This window comes from Papio anubis, chromosome 18, assembly GCF_008728515.1.
Source record: "Papio anubis isolate 15944 chromosome 18, Panubis1.0, whole genome shotgun sequence".
NCBI classification, from domain to species: Eukaryota; Metazoa; Chordata; class Mammalia; order Primates; family Cercopithecidae; genus Papio; species Papio anubis.
In genome coordinates this window covers 32,019,770-32,040,638 of record NC_044993.1, presented here as the reverse complement: position 1 = coordinate 32,040,638, position 20,869 = coordinate 32,019,770, and the positions used below count along the sequence as shown (strand labels likewise).

The following is a 20,869-nucleotide window of genomic DNA, read 5'->3' as shown; positions in this document are numbered from 1 at the left end:
GATCGTGTTATAATAGATGAGGAAATGGACACCGGACAAAACTTGCCCTGGGTCCCATGGCCATCGGGGAGAGGAGGGACTGGACCCCATGTCTGTGGGGTGTCCGAGTGCTTAACCGGTGCATTGGCCCAAGGGCCTGCCTCTGGCTTCCTGGCTGGGCGTGTGCCCCCACACAGCCTGTGTACCTGCGCCCGGAGCCGCGCGGTCAGCTGGTGTGAGCTCTGCAGCTGCTGTTCCATCTCCTTCAGCACCTGCCTCTGCATAGCCACCTGCTCCTGCAGGTGCTGGTTGCGGGCCTGGGACTCGCTGAGGGCCTGCTTGGTCTTAGACGACTCCACCTCCACTGTCTTGATGACATACTGCGGGGCGAGGGAAGAATGGCGCATGGAGCCAGCAGGCACCAGACCTCACCCCAGACCCTGAGACGCAGCCGGCCAGGGGAAGGAACTCTCAGGAACATCCCACTCAGAAACCCGGAAAAAACTAGAGGAGCCTTGAGGTCCTGGCTTTCCAGAAAGCTGGGGGGTCTCCTGGAACCTTCTCTTCTTTTTTTTTTTTTTTTTTGAGACGGAGTCTCACTCTGTCGCCCAGGCTGGAGTGCAGTGGCCGGATCTCAGCTCACTGCAAGCTCCACCTCCCGAGTTTATGCCATTCTCCTGCCTCAGCCTCCTGAGTGGCTTGGACTACAGGTGCCCGCCACCTCGCCTGGCTAGTTTTTTATATTTTTTAGTAGAGATGGGGTTTCACCGTGTTGGCCAGGATGGTCTCATCTCGTGACCTCGTGATCCGCCCATCTCGGCCTCCCAAAGTGCTGGGATTACAGGCTTGAGCCACCGCGGCTGGCCTGGAACCTTCTCTTCTTAACAAGAGGCTACTATGATCCTGCCTGGGGCCCCATCCTGGGTACAAACAAGAAAGGCAAAGATGGGGGCAGAATCCAGAGGCTGCGCTGCATCTGTGCCTGGCACCTCAGTTGTTGGATGCCTACTCGGTGCCTGGCTCTGGATACAGGAAGGGAAAGGGGCAGGATCAAGCACAGAATTGGAATGATTCCTCCACCCACATGCACCTACCTATTGACCAGGTCAAGCTCCTCTTATGGGCTGGCCCTGCCCCAGGCACCGAGGGGCATTGGGCTGAGGCACAGATCAGGTGGGCCAGGGCTCACCTTGACAGGTGGGGACTGGGCCCGCAGGCTGGCAATGGTCTCGTGGCTGTCACGCAGGCGCCGGCTGAGTCGCTCCTCCTCCTGTGCCTTCTCAGCCAGGCAGTCCTTGAGCCGCAGCTCCACCTCAGCCAGCCGGTCAGTCTTCTGCTGCACCTCCAGGTTCAGCTCTGACAGCATGCCTTTACTCTCCGCCATCTCCAGCTGCAGTTGGGACAGCTTGTCACGGAGCTGGGCACTCTCCTGCAGCCAGTGGGAGGCACTAGATGAGTGCAAGGGACAGGCTCACTCTGAGGAGCCGGGGTGGCCCTCCAGGACCAGCATGGGGGCTGCGGCCATTCTGCTCACCTGGCTGTGCTCACAACCCGGGCAGGGACCTGCCGGCTTTGCACGTAGCTCTTGCAGCTCGGCCTCGCAGCGCCGCATCTCCTGTCTCAGTCGCTCATTCTCCACCATCAGCAGGTCCCGGTGCTTCTCCAAGTCGGTGCCCCCCTGCAGAAAGCCAGGGCCGAGGGGGCGCATGTGGTGAGGGCAGATGGCAGGGGAAGGAAGAGAGGCCAGCGGAGACGGCACAAGGGCAGGGGAGAGAGGGGAGGTGAGGAGAAAGGCAGAGGGAAGGAGAAAAAGAAAAAGGCAAGTGCAAGAGAGGAGGGAACGAGCTCAAGAGAGAAACCAAGAGAAAGACAGTGGAGGGCAGAGTCGAGAAGGGTGGCAACCCAGGGCCTGCTCGCCCTGCTGCCCCTATTCTGAGTGTGAAAGTCACAAGGAGAGACATATTTCTACCAGGGTTCACACTCCTGTTTAATGTCAGCAACCGGGAAGGAATCTCCCACCCCTTGGAGCCACAAGGCCTCTGAGGGTACCAGGACGTGGGGATAAGGCTCTCGGTGTGTTTCTGAGACAGGGTGGGATGGATGTGTGGGCTCAGCAGAGAGAGGGTTGCACCCCTGCCCCTGGCAGGGCCCATCTACACAGGGCCAGGCCAGCCCCCTGTGCTGCCCCAGGACAGCCTTGTGGCCTCACCAGCTCAGATCGCAGTCGGCTCACTTCCTGGGCCTGGCTAATGAGCTTCTCCTTCAGGTGTTCCACCTATGGGCACAGAGTCAGGAGCAAGGTGAGACTCAGTCCTCAGCTCCAGCCCACACCCAGGCCTCCTGCCCAGCACCAGGGATGACTGATGTGGCCGTGGCTTCTTCTAAGGCTGTGGCCTTAGGTTCCCCTATGTTCAAGCATCCCATCACACCTGGGACTTCAGGTGAGCGAAACCTAGGCTGGTACTGACAGCCTCCCGTGCCCTCTCCCTCCACAGGACAGAGCCAGCCCCAGCTCTTCAGGAAAGCCCAGAGAGCAAGTGCAACCAAAGCCACCCCAACACCACCTGGGACCACCCAACGGCAGCCCACCCTTGGGACCCCTCACTTCACGAGCCCCTTCCGAAGCCCTGTCCCTGCCTGTGTCTATGTAATGTCATGTTCTCTCTCTTTCCTGTCCCTGCCTGTATCTATGTAATGTCATGTTCTCTTTCCTCTACCTGCCTGTGTCTATGTAATGTCATGTTCTCTCTTCTCTACCTGCCTGTGTCTATGTAATGTCATGTTCTCTCTCTCCTCTACCTGCCTGTGTCTATGTAATGTCATGTTCTCTCTCTTTAAAGGGGCCCCCAGATTATACATACTCCAGGTCCTCTGAGCCCTGGATTCACCCTGGCCCAGCCCCTAGAATTTTCCACTTGGGGTGGTCTCTGGCAAGTCGACCTGTGGAGATGGGTCTTCCAGTAGCCAGAGCACACTTAGAACCTGTGTCCACCCCTGCTCCCAATCTGCCTTGCAGGAGAGCTGTGGCGGCCAAGACTATTAGAGAGGGAAGAGGGTGTGCACCCCATGAGGAAGCCATGGTTACCTGGCTTATCCCGACCCCAGAAGAGGGGACACCATCACGGTGCCAGTCCCATGAGGGCAGATCCCAGGGAAGCAACCCTTCCCCGGAGCTGTCCTCCAGCCAGCCATCCCCTCCCACGGCCCAGACCCTGGTCTCACATCAGCCCACCCCCAGAAACCTCTCCTCAGGAAACAATCTGCAGACACAGACTTTGGCTCCAGCTTCCGTCAGGGCATGTTTAGGACTTTTCTTGCAGAACGTCCTGTAGTGAGCATCCCTCACCTCAGGAAAGGTATGTTAAGAGCCAGATTCCTATGTGGTAGTTTAGGAGGTTTACACAGCTGGGTTCTCATTACTAAATGACAGGCAGCAACGTCCACTGACTACAGGGGAAAGCCAGGTAAGGCGGGTGAGGGGCTGTGCAGGGCTGGACTCCCAAGAACCCCCTAAGAAGGCGGCCACCATTTTTTCCCCTCAGACCACGGGAGGTGAAAACGTACACCCAGCATCGCGAAAATTCTCATCTTTCAAGAAAGGCCTAGGCCAGCCTGAGCAACATAGCAAGACCCCATCTCTACAAAAAGTTTCAAAACTCAGCCAAGTGTGCCAGTGCACGCTTATAATCCCAGCTGTAATCCGGAGGGTTAGGGTCACCTGAGCCCAGGAGTCTGAAGCTGCAGTAAGCTATGATAGCACCACTGCACCCCAGGGTGACAGAGCGAGGCTGTCTCAAAAAAAAAAAAAAAAAAGAGGTTTAGAGTCTGCCCCCTTAGCACAGCCAGCAGCATGCATCAGCTATGGTTAAGACAGGCCAGACATCTGGATTTTGCGGGGTGTGTGTAAAATCTCCCTACTTTACATGGTTGAGATGTCATCAAGCTAGTCCCTGTCATCAAACAAGGTAGTGTTCGGCCTCGGAGGTCCCTGTCTCCCAGGGCTGGAGAGAGCGCTGACTCACAACAGTTAGGCCTGCTCTGAGTGGTCAGGGGTGGACCAAGGGATCCACCCCCACCTCTGAGAAAAAGGCCAGGGAGCTGGCTTTGCCTACTGGGAAGTGGGGCAGGGGGATTCCAAAATGCAAGACCCAGGTGAAAGGCTGGGGACCCAGCCAGGCCTCCTGGGGGACAAGCAGGTGACCCAAAGGCCAGGCCCCAGGAGGTCAGCTCTGCTGCCACCTGGACAAGCACATTCCTTCCTAGCAACACGCTGGGTCACAGGCCAGGCAGGGAGGCAGAGCTTGCACCACTTCTCTGCCCACTCAGTGCCCGACGAGAGGACGGCTCAAGTCCTTTGGCCCCAGGTGGGAGTAGGGACAGTTTGCATGAGGCAGCCTTTCTGCTAATTTAGTCCTAAAATTGAGAATACCCTGAATACCCACGCTTAGAGGAGTGGGCAGCTGAATTACAATGTGTATATACATTACATGGACATTCAGTCATTACATCCATGTTTATCAAGAGTTTTAAATATCATGGGGAAAGGCTCAACATATTAAGTCCAAGAAACATCTGAAAAACCATTGAATATACAGTACTAAAAAGCGGAGATCTCTGGGTTGTGGAATTATAGTTGACAAAATCTTTATGCTTTTCAGTAATTTTTTTTTTCTTTTTGAGACAGGGTCTCACTCTGTCACCCAGGCTGGAGTGCAGTGCCGCGATCTAGGCTCCCTGCAGCCTAGACCTCCTGGACTCAAGCCATCCTCCCACCTCAACCTCCTGAATAGCTGGGACTACAGGCACATACCACCACGCCCAGCTGATTTTTTTTTTTAATATATAGACAGGGCCTTGCCATTTTGCCCAAGCTGGCCTTGAATTCCTGGCCTCAAACAATCTTCCCGCCTCAGCCTCCCAAAGTGCTGGGATTACTGTTGCGAGCCACTGTGCCCAGCCAGTAATTTTTCAGTCTCAAAGAATATGTATTCCTACTCTTCCTACCCTGACATAAGTGAATCGACTTCCTTTTCAAAAGGTTGGAGTCTCCTTCCACCCCACCTCCCTCCCCCAGACAGGCTGCTGCCTCAGCATGGGGCTGGGCGTGCTGACCTTGATCGTCTCCACTGTTGCCACTGCCAGGCACTCCGACCCCGATGCAAGGAGAGCGGGGTTTGCCAGTGTTTGCTGGGGGTGGGAGGTGGGATAGCCACTGGCCACCTGCCTGTGGCCCGGGGTTCTGTTCTGTCCTTGCATCACAATGGGAACCTGGGGGCTCCTGGGTTCTGTCTGGAATCTCAGAGGGGTGCCCAGAAGGAGGTGGCTGCAATGTGGGGGGATCAGGCTCGGGGAGCATGGGGGATGGTGAGGGAGTTGAGGAAGGGGCTGTAAAAGGCCCCTTTACTCAGAGATGTCAGACACTAGGTCATCTCTGGCTTGTTGCGGGCAGCAGAGCAGGGGGACTGTGGTTGAGACGCAGCAGACTGGCACCACGAGCACTCTGGCCCAGGCACCAGTGACCTGCTCCATGGCAGGTGGTTGACCAGCTCTACTGGGTGTAGGTCTCGGGCTTGAGGGGAAGATGTCCGCTTTCTCCTGCACTTGAAGGCAGGCAATCTCTCAGAATTAGGGAAAACAGGCAAGAAGTCAGAGAGAAGTGGAGGCACCTGGGGAAGGCCGATGGGAGACGGCCTGGGAGCAGTGAAAGCCAAGAGCAGGCAGAGCCAGAAGGCAGGGCCTTCCTCAGGGGAGACCGAGGGCCCTTCACACACTCACCGCAGCTCCCAGCCAGCAAGGGCCGTCCGTGTCTCTAAGCCCACCAGGGGAGGGTCCCAAGCACCACCATGGGCTCGATACATACTTGTGGCCGCAAAGGGGCAGTGGGCACATGCCTGAGCCCAAGACACAGGATGGAGGAGAAAGCAGGTTCCCCACTAGGCCGCTGAGACGATTCCAGGACAGCATGGACGTCAATCCAGGGCTGAGGACGGACCAGGCTGGGGCTGTGCGACACTCCTCCCAGGCCCAAGCTCTTCATCAGCCAGAGCAACTAAATCACGGGCCTGCTGCAGGGGGCCTCGGCCCTGCCTGCTCAAGGGGAAGAGGGAGCTGGGCCTGTCTGCCAACTTGACACCACCTGCATTTACACTTCACAGGCAGAAGCTGCTCGACCGAGGGCGGGGCCGGCCAGCCCAGGTCTGTGTTTTCTCAGCTGTCTGCTTCCAAGGCGGCCTCTTACTATCACAGAGAGAAAACCTGCTGGTTACCTCTTTACCTCCCACCAAGCCCAGCAATGATCATCAGCTGTCTGCTAAGGAAAAACGGCCTCTCCCAGGCCGAAACTGCTGAGCTGGGAAGGCCAGAGGGCCTGGAATCCAGACAACCTCAAGGAAACTCAGCCCAGAGGCCAGCCAGGCGGCCCTAGCAGCACACCCTGTGGAGCCCACAGAAGGCCTGATCCTGGCTCTATGACCACTGGCCAGGCCTGTCTGTCCCCTGTCCATGCCACCCTGCCTCTGTTGCCAAGTCTTCACCTCTGGGTCCTTCTGCCACTGACGGGCAAGTAATAGCAGCTGACAATTTGAATTCTTAAGCCAGGCTGCCCAGGTTCTAATCCAGACATTCCCTTACCCGCTGGGTAACCTTGGACAAGTCTCTTAAGTTCTCTATGTCTCTTAGTTTCCTTATTTCTATAATGAGGCCACCTCTTGGAGGCTGTCTCGAGGATTACATGAGTGATATATGCGAAGGAAAGGTCTGTGAAGGCAGGGATTTTTGTCTGTTGTGTTCAGCACTGTACTCCCAGTGTCTGGTACACAGTAGGTGTTCAGTAAGTACATGTAGGAAGAATGCTGAATGCATGAGGGGCCAGCCAGAGCAGAGCTTGTGGATGAGGTTGGTAAGCAGAGACAGAAAGGGTCGGGGGACTGGAGTGTGCTGAAGGATGCTCATCTCCACCAAAGGCAGGAGCTGCCACTCAACCTCAAGCGGTGGGTGCCATGTGGGAATGTCAGCTCAGAGGTGCCACATCTTCCAATATTTCATGACAAAAAGGAAGTCTAGAGTTTTATATGAATTTAATTAAGATTTAAATGTTGGAATTAATTTGATTTTAAAAGCAGGGCAATTAGAACTAATAAATTCAGCAAAGTTGAAGGATACAAAATGAACACACAAAAATCGGTTACATTTCTACAAGTAACAATAAACAATCCAAAAAGGAAATTAAGAAAATAATTCCATTTACAATAGCATCAAAAAGAATAAGGTACTGAGGAATAAACTTAACAAAGGTTAAGTATTGTATGCTAAAAACTACAAAATACTGGTGAAAGAAATTAAAAATGACGGCCGGGCGCGGTGGCTCAAGCCTGTAATCCCAGCACTTTGGGAGGCCGAGACGGGCGGATCACAAGGTCAGGAGATCGAGACCATCCTGGCTAACATGGTGAAACCCCGTCTCTACTAAAAAATACAAAAAACTAGCCGGGCGAGGTGGCGGGCGCCTGTAGTCCCAGCTACTCGGGAGGCTGAGGCAGGAGAATGGCGTGAACCCGGGAGGCGGAGCTTGCAGTGAGCTGAGATCTGGCCACTGCACTCCAGCCTGGGCGACAGAGTGAGACTCCGTCTCAAAAAAAAAAAAAAAAAAAAAAAAAAAAGAAATTAAAAATGACACCAATAAATGGAAAGACATTCCATGTTCATGGATTAGAAGATTTAATATTGTTAAGGTGTCGATACTACCCAAAGTGATCTACAGATTCAATGCAATGCCTAACAAAATCCCAATGACATTTTCTGAAGAAATAGAAAAATCCTTATCAGGGGACACCATATAGCTAAAACAGTCTTGAAAGACTGAAGGTCTCACACTTCCTGGTTCCAAAACTCACTAAAAAGCTACAGCAATTGGCTACAGCAATTACTGGCTCATGCCTGTAATCCCAGCACTTTGGAAGGTCGAGGCAGGCGGATCACCTGAGGTCAGGAGTTCGAGGCCAGCCTGGCCAACATGGCGAAACCCCATCTCTACTAAAAATACAAAAATTAGCCAGGCCTCATGGCAGGCACCTGTAGTCCCAGCTACTCAGGAGGCTGAGGCAGGAGAATCACTTGAACCCGAGAGACAGAAGTTGCAGTGAGCTGAGATCGCGCCTCTGTGCTACAGCCTGGGCGGCAGAGTGAGACTCCATCTCAAATGAAAAAAAAAAGCTACAGCAATCAAAGCAGTGTGGTACTGGCATTAAAACAGACATAAATACCAATGGAATGGAATACAGAGTCCAGAAATAAACCCTGACATACATGGTTAAATGATTTTTGACAAGGTTGCCAAGACCATTTAATGTGGGAAAGGATAATCTTTTCAACAAATGGTGCTGAGAAAACTGGATATCCACAGGCAAAAGAATGGAGTTGGATTCTTACCTTATACCATATACAAAAATTCACTCAAAATAGATCAAAGAGGGCCAGGCATGGTATAATCCCAGCACTTTGGGACGCCAAGGTTGGAGGACTGCTTGAGCCCAGGAGTTCTAGACCAGCCTGGGCAACATAGGGAGACCCTGTCTCTACAACAAGTAAACAAAATTAGCTGGGCATGGTGGCACATGCCTGTGGTCCCAGCTACTAGGGAGGCTGAGGCGGGAGGATCACTTGAGCCCAGGAGGCCAAGGCCGCAGTGAGCCATAATCACACCACCACACTGCAGCCTGGGCAACAGAGCAAGATCTTGTGTCAAAATGAAAAAAAAAAAAGCCCCAAAGACCTAAATGTGAGAGCTAAAACTATAAAACTCTCAGAAGAAAATAGAGGAGAAAATGTCATGACATTAAATTTGGCAATGATTTCTTGGATATACACCAAAAGCAGAGGCAATAAAAGAAAAAATAGGTAAGTCGGACTTCATCAAAATTAAACACTTTTGTACAACAAAGGACACTATCAACAGAGTGAAAAGGCAACATGTGGAAAATATTCACAAATCATTAATCTGATAAGGAGCTATTATTCTGGATATATAAAGAACTACAACTCAACAACAACAAACCCAATTAAAGAATGAGCAAAGAACTTGAACAGAAATTTCTCCAGGGAAGACATACAAATAGCTAAAACAGACATGAAAAGATATTTAATATCACTGGCATTAGGGAAATGCAACTCAAAACCACTATGAGATACCACTGCACACCTATTAGGATGGCTGTTACAAAAATAAAAATAAGCAGGAGCAAGTCCCAGCTACTCCAGGAGGCTGAGGCATGAAGATTGCCTGAGGCCAGGAGTTCAGAGGCTGCAGTGAGCTACGACCATGGATGGCTGCTGCACTCTAGCCTGGGCAACATAGCGAGACCTCATTTCTACAAATAAATAAAGAAAACGAAAAACCAAGTGCTCATAAGGATATGGAGAAACTGGAACCTCTGTGCACTGTTGGTGGGAATGTAAAATGGTGCAGCCACTATGGAAAACAGTATAATGGTTCCTCAAAAAATTAAAAATAGAACTATCATATGATCCAGCAATTCCATTTCAGGGTATCTACCCAAAAGAATTTAAAGGAGGGACTCAAAGAGATACTTGTACACTCACTTTTATAGCAGCATTATTCACAGTAACCAAAAGGTAGAAGCAACCCATGGATGGATGAATGGAAAAACAAAACAAACAAAATATGGTATATCCATACAATGAAATATTATCCAGCCTTAAAAAGGAAGAAAATTCTGCTGCATGCTACATGGATGAACTTTGAGGACATTATACTAAGTGAAATAAGCCAGTCACAGAAGGACAAATATTGGATGATTCCACTTACATGAGTAGTCAAACCCACGGAGATAGATAGAGAATGAGGAGTTACTGTTTAATGGGGCCCAAATTTCAGTAGGAGAAGATGAAAAGAGTTCCGGAGATGGATGGTGTATTAGTGAGTTTTCACACTGCTATAAAGAAATACCTAAGACTGGGTAATTTATAAAGAAAAGAGGTTTCATCAGGCATAGTGTCTCACACCGGTAATCCCAGCACTCTGGGAGGCCGAGGCAGGTGGATCATTTGAGGTCAGGAGTCTAAGACCAGCCTGGCCAACATGGTGAAACCCTGTCTCTACTAAAAATACAAAAGCCGGGCATGGTGGTGTACACCTGTAGTCCCAGTTTACGCAGGAGCCTGAGGCAGGAGAATCACTTGAATCCAGGAAGTGGAAGTTGCAGTGAGCTGAGATTGTGCCACTGTATTCCAGCCTGGGAGACAGAGACTCCGTCTCAAAAAATAAAAATAAGTAAGTAAATAAATAAATAAACAGATAAATAAGAGAAAAGAGGTTTAATTGACTCACAGTTCCACATGGCTGGGGAGGCCTCAGGAAACTTATAATGCTGGCAGAAGGAGAAGGAGACACAAGGCATGTCTTCCATGGTAGCAGGAGAGAGAAAGTGAGCACACAAAGGGCAAACTGCCACTTTTAAACCATCAGACCTCATGAGAACTCGCTATCACAAGAACTGCATGGAGGAAACCACCCCATGATCCGTTCACCTCTCACCAGGTCCCTCCCTTGACATGTGGGGATTATAATTCGAGATGAAATTTGGGTGGGGACACAGAGCCAAACCATATCAGATGGTGATGGTTGTTGCACAACGAGAATGTACTGCTACTGAACTTAACTCTCAAAAATGCTTCAGATCAGCCAGGCGCGGTGGCTCACGCCTGTAATCCCAGCACTGTGAGAGGCTGAAGCAGGTGGATCACCTGAGGTCAGGAATTTAAGACCAGCCTGGCCAACATGGTGAAACCCTATCTCTACTAAAAATACAAAAATTAGCCAGGTGTGGTGGTGCGCACCTGTAGTCCCAGTTACTCAGGAGGCTGAAGTGGGAGAATTCCTTGAACCCAGGAGGCAGAGGTTGCAGTGAGCTGAGATCGTGCCACTTCACTCCAGCCTGGGTGACAGAGCAAGACTCTCTCAAACAAACAAACAAAAAATGCTTAAGATGGTAAATTTTATGTGACATCTATTTTTAAAATGATAAAAAAAATGAAGAAGAAGAAGAAGAAGAAGACGGCAGCCAAACAAGACACATTTGAGGGCAAGAGCTAGTTTTCCAGCCTGTGGCAACTCTGACACCCGGCTAATTCTTATATTTTTAGTAGAAACGGGGTTTCACCATGTTGGCCAGGCTGGTCTCGAACTCCTGACCTCAGATGATCTGCCCACCTCGGCCTCCCAAAGTTCTGGGATTATAGGTGTGAGCCACTGTGCCCGGCCTGAAGACAGTTTTTTAAGGTTCACTCTTGAGGTGCAGGGGCCAGGAAGGGAGTGCGGTGAGTGTCGGGCACAGTGGCTCACGCCTGTAATCCCAGCACTTTGGGAGGCTGAGGCAGGCAGATCTCTTGGGTCCAGGAGTTTGAGACCTGCATAGGCAATATAGCAAGACTCCGTCTGGACAGAAAATACAAAAGTGGGCCAGGTGTGGTGGACACCTGTGGTCCCAGTTATTCAGGAGGCTTAGGTGGGAGGATGGCTTGAGCCTGGTAGGCAGGGGCTATAGTGACCTGTGATCACGCCCCTGCACTCCAGCCTGGGTGACAGAGTGAGACCGTCTCAAAAAAGGAGTGTAGTGAGGTCTGGGCAGCATGTCACATTGTTGGGAACTTCAGGAACCTTGAGGCCATGGCTCTAGGGACATCCACAAGAGGACAGGGGAACTCAAGGCCAGCAGGACGTGGCCTGGAACTGTTGTTAACAACACTGGGGAGGGTCATCCCAACAGCCACAGCCTTCTGTGGTCACCAGACCGAGATGAGCAGCCTCTGTGGCCTGGGTCAGCTGGGTGCTCAAGGACTATGGACCTTTGGCCCAATTGCTCTCAGTATATACGAACACCTCCTCCACCTGGCACAGCCGTGGGGAGGCCTGAAAAGACCACTGCAGCCCCCACAAGCCCAGATCCCAACAGTGATAATGGAGCCCCGTTAACTGAGTCAGCTTTGCCAGTAGGGCAGGGGGATTTCATAAGATCATTTTTCATCCCCTATTCCCCTGAGGTAGGAACTATTATTATCCCCATTTTACAGGAAGAAAAACTGAGCTCCTAAGAGGTTAAGCCTTGGTTAGGCAACTTACTTGAGGTCACCTGACCAGTAAGTGGTGGACCTAGCACTAGAACTCGCATCTGACTGACCCTTGCAGAACCCTCACCCTTAACCATGGGGCCACACAGCCTTGCAGGAACAGCAGTGTGAGAAAGCAGCCGATCAGAAGCCAGTGTGCACAGGGCTGGGAACATAGCACCACGGAAAACAAGGCACAGTGTATCCCCTGGCGGGCTTTGCTTAGAGAGGCAACGTTCAGAATTCCAGGGAAGTCCAAGTCTGTGTCAAACCACAGTGAGGCTAGCAGGAGACCAGGGCACACGGGAGTGATAGCTCACGACGCACCACACATTACAGTTGACCATCCTTTTTTCTGTCCACTCTTACAACAGATCCACCCCTAAACTGCAATGGAACATTTGTAAGCCCCAGTTTAGAGACTGGGAAGTGAAGGCTCAGAGAGAAGGTGACTTCCTACACCTGCCCAGCTGGCACGTGGCATAGCCAGAATAGAATCCTGCTCACGGGATTCCAAATCCAAAACTCTCCCAGTAACAACAATGGTGTGGCCACAGCAACACCAATGACTCACTAAGGATCATCTCACCACATCCTATTATTACATCCATTTCACAGATGAGGAAACTGACCTGCAGAGTGGTAATTAAGTGTCCCAAGGTCACATAGCTAATGAGTAGTGCCAAAGTCAGGGTTTGAACCCAGCTCTAGACCCATGTGGTTGGCCACATCTCCACAAGGTTGGGCCCCCCAGAGAGTATCTCAGAGACCTGGAGCTTCAGATACATCCCCTGAGAAATTTCCAGAAAAGAGCTGCAGTCAGAAAGTTCAAGGATAGGCCGGGTGCCGTGGCTCATGCCTGTAATCCCAGCACCTTGGGAGGCCGAGGCAGGTGGATCACCTGAGGTCAGGAGTTCGAGACCAGCCTGAACAACATGGTGAAACCCCATCTCTACTAAAAATACAAATTAGCCAGGCATGGTGATGGATACCTGTAATCCTAGCTACTCAGGAGGCTGATGCAGGACAATCGATTGAACCTGGGAGGTGGAGATTGCAGTGAGCCGAGATCGCGCCATTGCATTCCAGCCTGGGCAACAAGAACAAAACTCCATCTCAAAAAAAAGGAAAAGAAAAAGAAAAACAACGTTCAAGGACAAAATGAGAACAAAGACCAGGAACCATTCTGAATTCCCAAGTCACTTGCGGGAGTGGGATAGGCTCAGGGTTTCTCCTAAGAGTGGCTGGAGAGCTGGGGGTCAAAGAACTAAAAAGGCTGGGATGTTTCCTCCTCAGTTTCCCTTCTTAAAACGTAAGTTGATTTTGTTAATTAAAGGAAAAATGTTTTCAAAAACCTCTTTAAAGTCACAAAAGGTTAGATACTATGATTTCACTTCTATGAAATGTTCAGAAAAGACAAATCCATAAAAACAGAAAGCAGATTAAAGGTTGCCAGGGGCCGTGGGGCAAGGAGCATGGGGAGTGACCGTCAGTAGGCCCGGTGGAGTGATGAAGATGTTTGGCAATGAGACACTGGTGATGGGTGCATTGCCATCTTAATATACTTACCACCGACTACCGAACTGTACACCTTCAAGGGGTGAATTTTATGGCATGTGAATTATATCTCCACAAAGTCCTTTTCTTTTCTTTTCTTTTTTTTTTTTTTTTTGACGGAGTTTTGCTCTTGTTGCCCAGGCTGGAGTGCAGTGGCGTGGATCTTGGCTCACTGCAACCTTCCCTTCCCAGGTTCAAGTGATTCTCCTGCCTCAGCCTGCCGAGTAGTTAGGATTACAGGTGCCCGCCACCACACCCAGCTAATTTTTGTAATTTTAGTAGAGACGTGGTTTCACTATGTTGGCCAGGCTGGTCTTGAACTCCTGACCTCAAGCGATCCACTTGCCTTGGCTTCCCAAAATGCTGGGATTATAGGCATGAGTTACTGTGCCCAGCCCACGAAGCCCTTTAAAAAAACACTTATTTGCAAAATGAAGTGTCTGAAGAGCGTAACTGGGGAAGGTCAGGGAAGGAAGAGGGGCTGCTCAGCCTTTGCCTGAGGCCAGATGCGTGTCCTGCAGGGTGGGCCCTGGACCCCCTGCAACCCCCAAGGCGCTTGAGCCACGCCCCTCCTACCACAAGTCCCTTTGCACTGGATGGGCCCCAGCTCAGAGTGTACTTCCCTCTGCTCTGTCCTAGAGCTTAGCTCAAGATGCCCAGGGACAAGACCTCGAGGCCATGCGTGTGCCCATCCCATCAAGCCCTTCCCACTTTACGTGGGTGTGTGAAGCAAATGTCCATTTTCCCACAGGCAGAGCCTCCACCGGGTGGGAGCCTACTGTCCACTGGGGTATCCCCCATGCCCAGCTCAGTGCGAGTACAAAAGGGGCATGCACAAATACCCAAGGAAGCAGGTGGGCATGCAGCAGGCAAGAGGATACAGGGCTGGCCTAGAGGAGCCCCCAGTTAGTGGGGAAGGCAGGCCCAGATAGTCAAGCTGTGGGGTAAGTGTGTAAGAAGAAGACACAGAGCATGAGGGGCACCCCAAGGAGGCCCACCCGAGTCAGCAAGGGGCATGGGGGCAGGCCAGGCCATTCTTGAGAAGAGAACACACCTGTAAGCTGGAAGAAATGCTGCATTTCAAAAGCATGCACAATATGCTGCCCCCAGAACTGAGAGAACAAGTCACAGCACATATGAGGCACAATAGGCAGACATCGGCATGTCCAGGCCATCTCTTTGCTGGCTCATGGGACACACAAAGAACTTAGCTCTACCTGAAGGCCAGTCTGTCAACACAGAGTCCTGGGCCCAGAGCTCAAAGGCCCAACAGCCAGGCCAGGGCACTGAATCAGAAGGGGAGATGATGTGGCAGATGGGCTTGGAGATCTTGGGGAAGTGGGCAAGGCTGAGATACAACCACAGAGACAGCCACTGAGGAGAAGAGCGGGGAAGGAGGGCTGGGAGCTGAGTGGAGATCCAGAAGGAGAAGAAAGTGACGCAGCCACACATACACAAGAGGGCCGGTGGTCAGCCCCACAGGACACGCAGCTTATCAGCCAATGGTACCCAAATGTTCTGCCCAGTCAACGAAGGAGACAACGCTGACCTGCATGAACCCTGGCTCTCCCTGGCTTCCAGAGGTTTGAGAGATCCCTTCCCCAACACGCACTCAAACTAGCGTCCACCTTTAACGAGAAATCAAAAGCATGAGAAATGTCATGCCAACCCCCTGTGGGGTGACCATCTGATGAGTTTTGTCCACTCGGGCTGCCCAGTGCAGGGCACCACGGAAGATGGGGTGGACTCAGGGTGGGAAGCACCCCGCACCTTCCTGTTCCACTCACATCTACATCACCTCCTAGGGAGGCAGGTCCTGGCCCCCTGTAACCCAAGGAGATGGGGCACAAGAAGGATCAGGATGGGAGGCCCCTGTAAGCTGAAAGAAATGCTGCATCTCAAAAGTGCATCCTCCAGGATGGGAGGCCTCTGACTCTTACCACCCTACCCTCCAGCATATTCCAGGAGACGAGACCCCAGCTGTCTCCTCTTACACCAGTAGCCTGGTGGGGTCAGGTGCCCCAGGTGGTGTCCTCTGACCTGCTCCATAGTGGGCAGTGGCCTCTGCCCATCCCAGCCTCCCCAGGTACCTGGTTCTGCAGCTGGGTGGATGTGACCTGCTGGTCACTGTCGCGGAGGACCAGCCTCTCCCGTAGGACCACCAGCTCCTCCTGTAGCTGGGCCTTCTCCTCCTGGAGCTGGGACATGGCCTCCACCATCCTATGCACCACGGGGGCTGCACCTGGTGGCCCTGACAGGCTCAAGCACCTCCTGCTGCCAAAGAGACGCCCACCTACAAGCAAAGTAGTGGCTGATGAGAGGGCAGCAGAGGTCCCACGCTGGCAGAGGAGAGGGTCCATCACAACAGGGCAGACCACCAGGGACGATAGGGGTGCAAGCAGAGGGGGTGGGCAACCAGGTGAAGCTGGGGCAGCAGCGGCATAGGTTAGCTGGGGCCTCCAGGGCCTGTCCCAGAAAAAGACACTTCCCCAGGCAGCATCTGGGGGATTAAATTGCCTGGATCAGGACTTAAGAAAGCAACTTCCACTGAATACGGCTCTCAAAGCACATGTTCTAGGTCTGATGGGCCAGCCTCTCTCCATGGCCAGGCTGCAAGGAATCGCAGCTGGGAAAGACAAGGGATTCTCACCCTAGAAAATTCTATTCTTGTAGGAACGTTATTTCTTTAAGTCTCAAACCCTCTCAAGAGTACAGAAGAGAAGAGTGGGGCTCCCCAGCCTCCCCATGTGGCAAGTGGTCAACTGTGCAGAGAGAGGGGAGCCAGGGGAGCCGCGTGCATGTGGGAGGGACAGACAGACCAGGACACAAAGCCCACCCTGCACATGGGGCAAGAACTCAGCCAGCCAGCACCTAGCAAGGATGGAGCGCAGGGACCTCCCAGGCAAGACAGAGGGAGTCCTCCTCCTCCAAAGGCCTGCCACTGTCCTGTCACCAGGAATGAGAGAGATGGACAGATGGATGAAGGACAAGAACACAGAATCGGGGCCCATGACCTGTGCACAGGGCCTGGGATGCTTGTTATAGCTTGCTTCCAGGGCGCCAAGAATGCCCATTGTCTCTGCAGGTAGGGAGCAAAGAGTTTGGGGGAGAGAGAGAAGAATGGGGGGCTGGGGAGGAAGGGTGGGGGATTTGCCTCCTCCCCTCAGGGAGCACAAATGGGACATGACAGAGTGTGGCAGAGTGAAGGGTGAAGAGGGGCATCTGCTGGCCAGAGAGCGCTGCTCTCTACCTTGGAGCCTGGGGCTCTAGGCATTCCCACATTAGTCCCCAGGAATCCCAGCCCTCAGCAGGCTGGGGTTGGGGGCTCCTAGACCCTGGGAAGGAAGCCACTTGCACCTGAAGTCACACACCCCTCTGACAGCCTGGCCTGAGAGAAGCCAAACAGACTCAGATGGACAGGGAAGTGGGGAGGGTACAGCTTGCAGCTGGGCGGGGACATCTTGGCACAGCCCCAGGAGGAGGGGCAGATGGGTAGAGGCCCCCCGACCCGCTCTAGGAGAGCAGGAGGGGCACACACAGGTTGGCTCTTCCCTCCTCCACCCGAGCACTCCGGAGAGCTGGAGCTGGGCATCCCCGGTTGGGTGGTGACCCTGGCCGTGTGGCCTGCACGTGACGCAGCATGCATGTCACACAGAGCTGGCCAAGCTCCTGTGATCTGTTCTAGAGCGAGTGAGGTCAGACGGATGCTTCCAGGCCTGCACACGCGGCAGCATGAGCGGCATGTGACCAGCGTAGCCCTCAGCCCTTTGCAGGCTGCTGCAGTGAGGCAGGGAACGCACTGGACTCCTGGCCCGGGAGCTGGTTCTGCCACTCGAGAGACGTGTGGGAGGGGCCCGGCAGGAGCTTCCTAGGAGAAATGGGGACAAGGGGCCTTGCCTGAAAGGAGCCCAGCACCGTGGAGATGCACAGGCGTGGGTGGCTGTTACACAACAGGCCATGGGGCAGAAATGAGGCCTCGGAGGGCCCAGTTCATCCGGAACACTGCTCACCTCCTGGGATGTCACCCCCAGAGGGGCTCGCCGGGTCTCGGCACCGCGGCAGGGCAGTGGGACAGGGGCCAGGAGAGTGCTTGTGGAGAAAAGATCTCCAAGAAGCTCAGGGAGGTCCCAGAAAGGGGAGGATGGGAGGACGAGGTGAGATCAAAGGGGCCCTTGTGCTGGAGAGGTTGCATTCAGGGTTCAAAGATGCGATGCAGGCACGGCCTGGCCCCACTGACCGGGTCACCCTTGCTGTTCCCTGGAATCGGCCTTCCTCTTCTCAATGCACAATCAGCAAGATGATGTCCCCTGCCTGAGGCTGGCCTGCTCACACTCAGCCAGACCCCAACCCCTGCCGCTCGCTGCAGAAGAGTGCCTGGGCCCAGACAGGCCAGAACGCCAGAACGGGGCTCTGGACAGCCTCAGAGAAGGGAGTGGCTCCTTCCACCACATGGCAAGTTCAGACACACAAGTTAACCTTTTGGCGATGGAGGAGGAAGATGACAGAAAGGCCAGCTCCTCTTTCCTTCACATGCTCTCGGCCTTCCCCTGGGATCCTGGAGGATGCTGCTTCCCCATTATCACCGGGCTCTCACTTACTGCCAGGGATCCCCGGCATGGACCCATAAGACTACAAGGGGGGCCTGTAGAATCTTCCAGAACCAGCCAGCCCTGGACACCATGGCAGACCTTGCCAGAGAATAGCTGAGCCACCGGCTCCTTTATCTCAGCCTGTGACCAGGAGAATCAAAGTCCTGTTCTAGGAGCCTCCAGACCCTGGGAGCCCATGGATAGGAGGGAGAAGGCCGAGTCTCTCTCTGCAGGCAGTGGCGTCTGTGAGGCTGCCACCCTCGCCCTGCTTTAGACAGGCACTGGGAAAAGACAAAAAGCAGAGAAATTCAACCCCAGCCCACGCTGGCCAAGGCCTCTTATCACTGGGTAGGGCCTGGATGCTGTGGGAGGCAGGTCGAGAAGAAGGTTCCATACACACCACTGTCCCTGAATCCGGGAGAGGCAGGCTGGGGGCTTGGAGCTGTGGGTCAGGCAGCTGGAGTCTGTCTAGGCCACCTCCAGCCAGGGAGGACAGAGCATAGGGATAGCACCAACTGCACAAGAGCCTCCCTCCTGTGCTGGCTTCACTGGGGAGTGCCGGGTCGGCGGGCAGGCCTGCTTTACCTGTATTCTCTACATTCATGGTGCCACCAGCTTCCTGGGCCTCCCGGGCCCGCCTGGGGGCCGGTGCCTGTCTCTTCCAAAGCTTCTCTTCTTTCGTCCCCTGACTCTGGCTCTTGCACCCCTTGTCCTGTAGGGCCTGCTGCCAAGACACAACCAGAATCCTCACATGAAGGAGACTGCGCCAGGGAAGGACCCTCGAGCCAAAGGATGGTGCACTCCCAGAGCTGGCCAGGATCCCAGGGCCCAGGGGGTCCAGTCCCTCCCTGTGTGGGTGGGTGGGGACACTGAGGCCCAGGATCTGGAAGAGGATGTGCCAGGTCCCACAGCAAGACAGTGGCAGTGCCTTATCCTGGCCTCCCTCAGCAGCTGGTCTTCTGCCCCAGCAAAGAAGGTTCTTAGGTACTTCAAGTCCTCAGGCGAAGCTCATGCCATCTCTGCAGAGTCTGAGAGTCACCAGCACAGAGGCCGGCTCACTTCCAGTGCACACGCCCCACAGGCAACCGTCCAGCCCCACCACACACATATCAACCTCAGGGCAACTGCTCCCATGCTGATGCTGCCACCCCAGGCACACAGCCCTACATCTCCAGATGGAACCCCCAGGACTGCCAACGAGGCTGCCCATGAGTCTGTCTGAGCAGAAGGGCCACAGCCCTGCCTCCTTCACTTTCCCCGCCCCACAGGGCTATCGAGAGGCCATGAGAAGCCATCTCCTCTTCCAGGGCGAACACGGGCAAAGGACTCGGGACAGAGAGGGCCAGTGCACAGGCACAGGGAGAGAGAGGGGAGGCACGAAGAGGTGTTTCATCCAGAGAACGTCACCTACTGCTCACACATAAAGATGCCCAAGGCAGGCGGCAGGGCCACATGCAAAGAGTGAGCCCATTTGAGGATCATGAAAATAAAACAGGCATAGAGACAAATCTAGAGAACTATATAGACAGTGATCCTCTCTGGAAGGTTGGGGAAATGGTGTAGTGGCTGAGAGTAGAAACAAGCATCATTTCAATTTGGGGGGAATAAAAAGAAAGTTCACAACAGAGAGAATGTGAGAAGAGGGGAAAGGAGGTGGCCTTACATTTCATTTTGAACCTCTTTGGCATTTGAATTGTTAACCTTATAAACAATGACTGTGTGTTTTTTTGGTTTTTTTTTCTTTTCTTTTTTTAAACAGAGTCTCACTGTGTCATCCAGGCTGGAGTGCAGTGGTGCCATCTCGGCTCACTGCAACCTCCGCCTCCCAGGTTCAAGCAATTCTCCTGCCTCAGCCTCCCAAGTAGCTGGGATGACAGGTGTGTGCCACCACACCTGGCTAATTTTTGTATTTTTAGTAGAGACGGGGTTTCACCATGTTGGCCATGCTGGTCTCAAACTCCTGACTTCAAGTGATCCACCCGCTTCGACCTCTTGAAGTGCTGGGATTACAGGAATGAGCCACTGCGCCTGGCCATTTTTTTTCTTTCTTTTTTTCTTTCTTTCTTTTTTTTTTTTAAGACAGAGTCTCACTCTGTGGCCCCGGCTGGAGTGCAATAGCACAATCACAGCTCACTGCAACCTTGACTTCCTGGGCTCAAGCAATCCCCCTACCTCAGCCTCCCGAGTAGCTGGGACTACAGGTACACACCACCATGACTAGCTGATTTTTGTATTTTTTGTGTAGAGATAGGGTTTTGCCATGTTTCCCAGGCTGGTCTCAAACTCCTGGGCTCAAGCGATCCTCCTGCCTCAGCCTCCCAACGTGTTAGGACTACAAGCATGAGCCACCACACCCAGCTTTTTTTTTTTTTCCCATATCAACAGAGGTTATCTTGGAAGAGAGACAGCAGACAATTTGTGTGTCTTTGTGACCTTTAAATTCAAAACAAAAAAATAAGTTACTCTTTTAAAAGTGCTCACTCTAAAAAATAAACGCGTAGTCTAGAGGCGGCAAGGCCTGTGTGTGAAGACTGGCTCTTCCTCGGCTAAGCTGGGTGACGTTGGGCAAGTTACTTACCTTCTTGAAGCTGCGTTCTCCTCATTCTTAAAATAAAAATGGG

At 52.9% G+C, this 20,869-nt stretch overlaps 1 protein-coding gene across 11 annotated transcripts in view; it reads right to left on the bottom strand.

Moving 5' to 3' along the window:
* Positions 1–20,869, bottom strand: part of KIFC3 (kinesin family member C3) — a 44,893-nt gene that overhangs the window by 12,125 nt on the left and 11,899 nt on the right. For 5 of the 11 annotated variants that reach the window (XR_004179756.1, XR_004179755.1, XR_004179759.1 and 2 more), the window contains 6 exons: positions 18,834–18,972; positions 15,750–15,952; positions 2,189–2,254; positions 1,514–1,657; positions 1,169–1,408; positions 186–359 (listed from right to left, as the gene is read on the bottom strand). Coding sequence is in view for 3 of the 11 variants with exons in the window: in XM_031658192.1 (XP_031514052.1) it covers positions 186–359; positions 1,169–1,408; positions 1,514–1,657; positions 2,189–2,254; positions 15,750–15,952; positions 18,834–18,972 (966 nt within the window). In the remaining 8 variants the exon portion in view is untranslated. Of the gene's footprint in view, positions 1–185; positions 360–1,168; positions 1,409–1,513; positions 1,658–2,188; positions 2,255–5,091; positions 7,059–15,749; positions 15,953–18,833; positions 18,973–20,869 lie in introns of those variants that run through there. The other 6 variants (XR_004179757.1, XR_004179762.1, XR_004179760.1 and 3 more) reach the window with 2 other exon arrangements.